The sequence below is a fragment of the Dipodomys ordii genome, unplaced genomic scaffold (assembly GCF_000151885.1).
Source record: "Dipodomys ordii isolate 6190 unplaced genomic scaffold, Dord_2.0 Scaffold3, whole genome shotgun sequence".
NCBI classification, from domain to species: domain Eukaryota; kingdom Metazoa; phylum Chordata; class Mammalia; order Rodentia; family Heteromyidae; genus Dipodomys; species Dipodomys ordii.
This window is the reverse complement of record NW_012267219.1, coordinates 37,693,619-37,696,793: the sequence shown is the minus strand read 5'-3', so window position 1 is coordinate 37,696,793 and position 3,175 is coordinate 37,693,619. Positions and strand designations below refer to the sequence as shown.

Here is a 3,175-nt window from a genome sequence, read left to right as displayed (position 1 = left end):
CCTTGAGCTGAGGGACAGTGCCCAGACCCAGAGTTCAAGCCTCACGACTGACCAAAAAAAAAAAAAAAAAAGTCATAATGTTGTGCTACTTTAAACTGTTTGTATGGGACCCTTAGAGTACTACAGTCCAAAAACTTCCATGTCTTGTTCTCAGCCTTCAATGGAGCAGCTACTCTTAGCCAGTCTGAAGTCTGGGGATACCCAAACACAGACCCTGAATAATTAAGTGATGGTGTTGGTAACAACCTAACGATTGAAAGCATGACTCAAAGGTAGAGGGCCAGCCTACCAAATGCAGAGCCCTGAGTTCAAGCCTCAGTATCATCATTAGGGGTGGAAAAAAAGTAGACAAAACTATAGAACTAAAACTTCAGAAAAGTGATAGTTTCTTTATAAATACTGGCAACAATTCTGAATATGCTTATATAAAACACAAAATTTATATAAATTAAGAAAACTCTATAGCTCATGCCTGTAATTTTAGCTAGTCAGGAGGCTGAGATTTGCTGATCAACGTTCCAAGCCAGCCTTGACAGGAAAGTCCATGAGATTCTCATCTACTATTAGCTAACATAAGAAATGGAAGCAGAGGTGTGGTTCAAGAGTAATAAAAGGAACAGTGCACAGCCTCTGAATTCAAACCCCGCACACGCGCGCGCACGTGCACACGCACACGCACGCACACACACACACACAACACACACACACGCTCACACACTCATTCACTCCATAGACTAGAAACAATTTTGCAACTTCAAGTTTTCCAATTACCTGTAGAATCATCTGGGCTAGGATCAAAATTCAGCCACTCCACACTAAGAGGATATGCAGACAGGAGAATGTCATGGTGTACATAGAAAGAGTCTTCGTCTTGGTTATAAACTGTAATGATTGGTGAAAAAGAATTCATATTTAGAAATGGAAGAGCTAATCAAAACGTATTGTTAACAGTCTTCAAAGTTAATTAAAAACCAACCATGTAAAAGAAACTCCGGAGGCACTGGGTTTCGAGCCAACACTTCCTGAAGTGGGGACTGGGGCCCAAAAGAGAACTGGGCCTTCTGTGTTCAAGTATTATGAAGAAAAGGGGCTACTCTGCAAAGGGGAAGCATTTGAAATGACCGGAAAAGCAGGAAAAATCCTGTGTGTCCAGGACAATCTTAACCTTGGCAAACACGTTTACATAATAAAAAGCCGTTTAACTGTATATATCTAAGGGGTCTATTGCCATGGTAAAAAACAGACTAGTTGGGCATGGTGGCTCGAGCTTGTAATTCTCGCTAGCTGAGAGGTAAGAGATGGGGATAAGGTTCCAAGGCCAGCCATCGGGAAAAAAAGTTTGAAACATTCCATCTCAACTCATGTCTGGGCATGGTGGCACACGCCTATTACCCAGAGGTAACAAGTAAGCACAATGGCTGGACGTAGTTTGTCTTCCTCAGCCCATGTGAAGCATGAGTAGGAGGACTGAAGCCCAGGCTGGCCTGGGAATAAAGGGAGACCCAACTTTGAAAATAACCAGTGGAGGGCTGGGAAGGTGGCTCAGTGGTAGAGCGCTTGCCTTGCATGCATGAGGCCCTGGGTTCGATTCCTCAGCACCACATAAGCAAAAAGAAAAAAGCCGGAAGTGGCGCTGTGGCTCAAGAGGTAGAGCGCTAGCCTTGAGCTGAAGAGCTGAGGGACAGCGCCCAGGCCCAGAGTTCAGGTCCCATGACCGGACACCCCCACCCCCCCAAAAAAAGAACTTATCTTCTAGTTTAGTTAACATGTTTTCCATCCAAATCTTGAGCTGAATTAGGTTGACTGATGGCGAGGACAATAAAACCCGGAGTCAGGCTTTGGTACTCCACAAGCACTGAGCCTGGGACGACAAAGCAGCGCAACTGGATTCTCACCTGGGTCCTCGTCCTCGTCGTATTTGTCTAAGTCATACTCAGCCAGCTCATCGTCATCTAGCGTGCGGTCCTCCTCTGGGCCGCCATCCTCCGGGGGCTCCCTTGCTCGTGCCTGTGTGCGGGCACTTTGCATGCCATCTTCAGAAGGACTGCCCACCTCCTCCTCCTCACTGCCACCTTCTTCTCTGTGAGAGTGAAGGCAAAAATGTCACCCAAACAGTGCCGGCCAACCATAAGCCTGCTTAGTCACAATTATTTAAGATATGCAGTTTATCTGGACTCCACTCCAGACACCAATGTTCTTCAACTTACTGTAATTTTTCCTTTGCTTCAGCAATGAGACGCTTTACTTCATCTTTGCTTAGCTCTACCTACAAGAAAGCAAACATTTTATTATGCTGAACTGAAAGAAATCATTGGAAATCCCTGAATTAAAAACTCTTTGAACAAATATAAATTGTAACTTTATGAGACATCAGGATGAGAACCAAAGATTGACATAAGTTCTCTGAATTTAAAAAAATAGAGTTGTGTTTTTGTTTTTGTATTTTTTTTTTTTTAGTTTGTTTTGTTTGTGCTGGTCCTGGGGCTTGAACTCAGGGTCTGGGCACTGTTCCTAAGCTTTCATGCTCAAGGCTAGTGTTTTACAACTTGAATCAAAGCTCCAGTTCTAGGTTCTTACACTTAAGACCCCTTCCTGCTTAGATATGAGGCTCATTCTACTCTTTAGTTTTTAAAAACAAACAAACAACAAAACCCACACTGATTTGCAAAGGAGCTCTGTGCAGTCCATTTCGTCTTCTTTTTAAAAAAATGTTATCTAATGCACCTCCCCTGTTCTTCCTGGTGCGCATCCCTGAACAAACCACCTCTGCTGTTCCTCTGCTCCCTACAATCACTGCAGTATCCACTTAGTCTCAAAACAAACCTTGCTTCTTTAGATCGGATTACTCCCCAATTTTCCTTCTCTAGTCTTATATTTTTTTCATCTGCTTCTCACTTGGGTACCTTTTATCTTTTTTTTTGTCCGGTCGTGGGGCCTGAACTCTGGGCCTGGGCACTGTCCCTCAGCTCTTCAGCTCAAGGCTAATGCTCTACCACTTGAGCCACAGCACCACTTCTGGCTCTTTTTTTTCTTTTTGCTTATGTGGTGCTGAGGAATTGAACCCAGGGCCTCAGGCATGCAAGGCAAGCACTCTACCTCTGAGCCACCTTCCCAGCCCCCCTTTTATCTTAATAAGAGTTCAAGGGGCTTGGGAGGTGGCTCAGTGGTAGAGTGC

At 44.4% G+C, this 3,175-nt stretch overlaps 1 protein-coding gene across 1 annotated transcript in view; it reads right to left on the bottom strand.

The window, feature by feature from the left end:
* The window catches only part of Pwp1 (PWP1 homolog (S. cerevisiae)), a gene marked incomplete at its 3' end in the record, with an annotated part of 16,170 nt that overhangs the window by 11,126 nt on the left and 1,869 nt on the right, over positions 1-3,175 (bottom strand). The window contains exons 2-5 of the mRNA XM_013019182.1: positions 2,208-2,266; positions 1,846-2,080; positions 977-1,034; positions 772-927 (exon numbers count right to left, since the gene is read on the bottom strand). Of these exons, the coding sequence (XP_012874636.1) occupies positions 772-927; positions 977-1,034; positions 1,846-2,080; positions 2,208-2,266 (508 nt within the window). The remainder of the gene's footprint in view (positions 1-771; positions 928-976; positions 1,035-1,845; positions 2,081-2,207; positions 2,267-3,175) is intronic.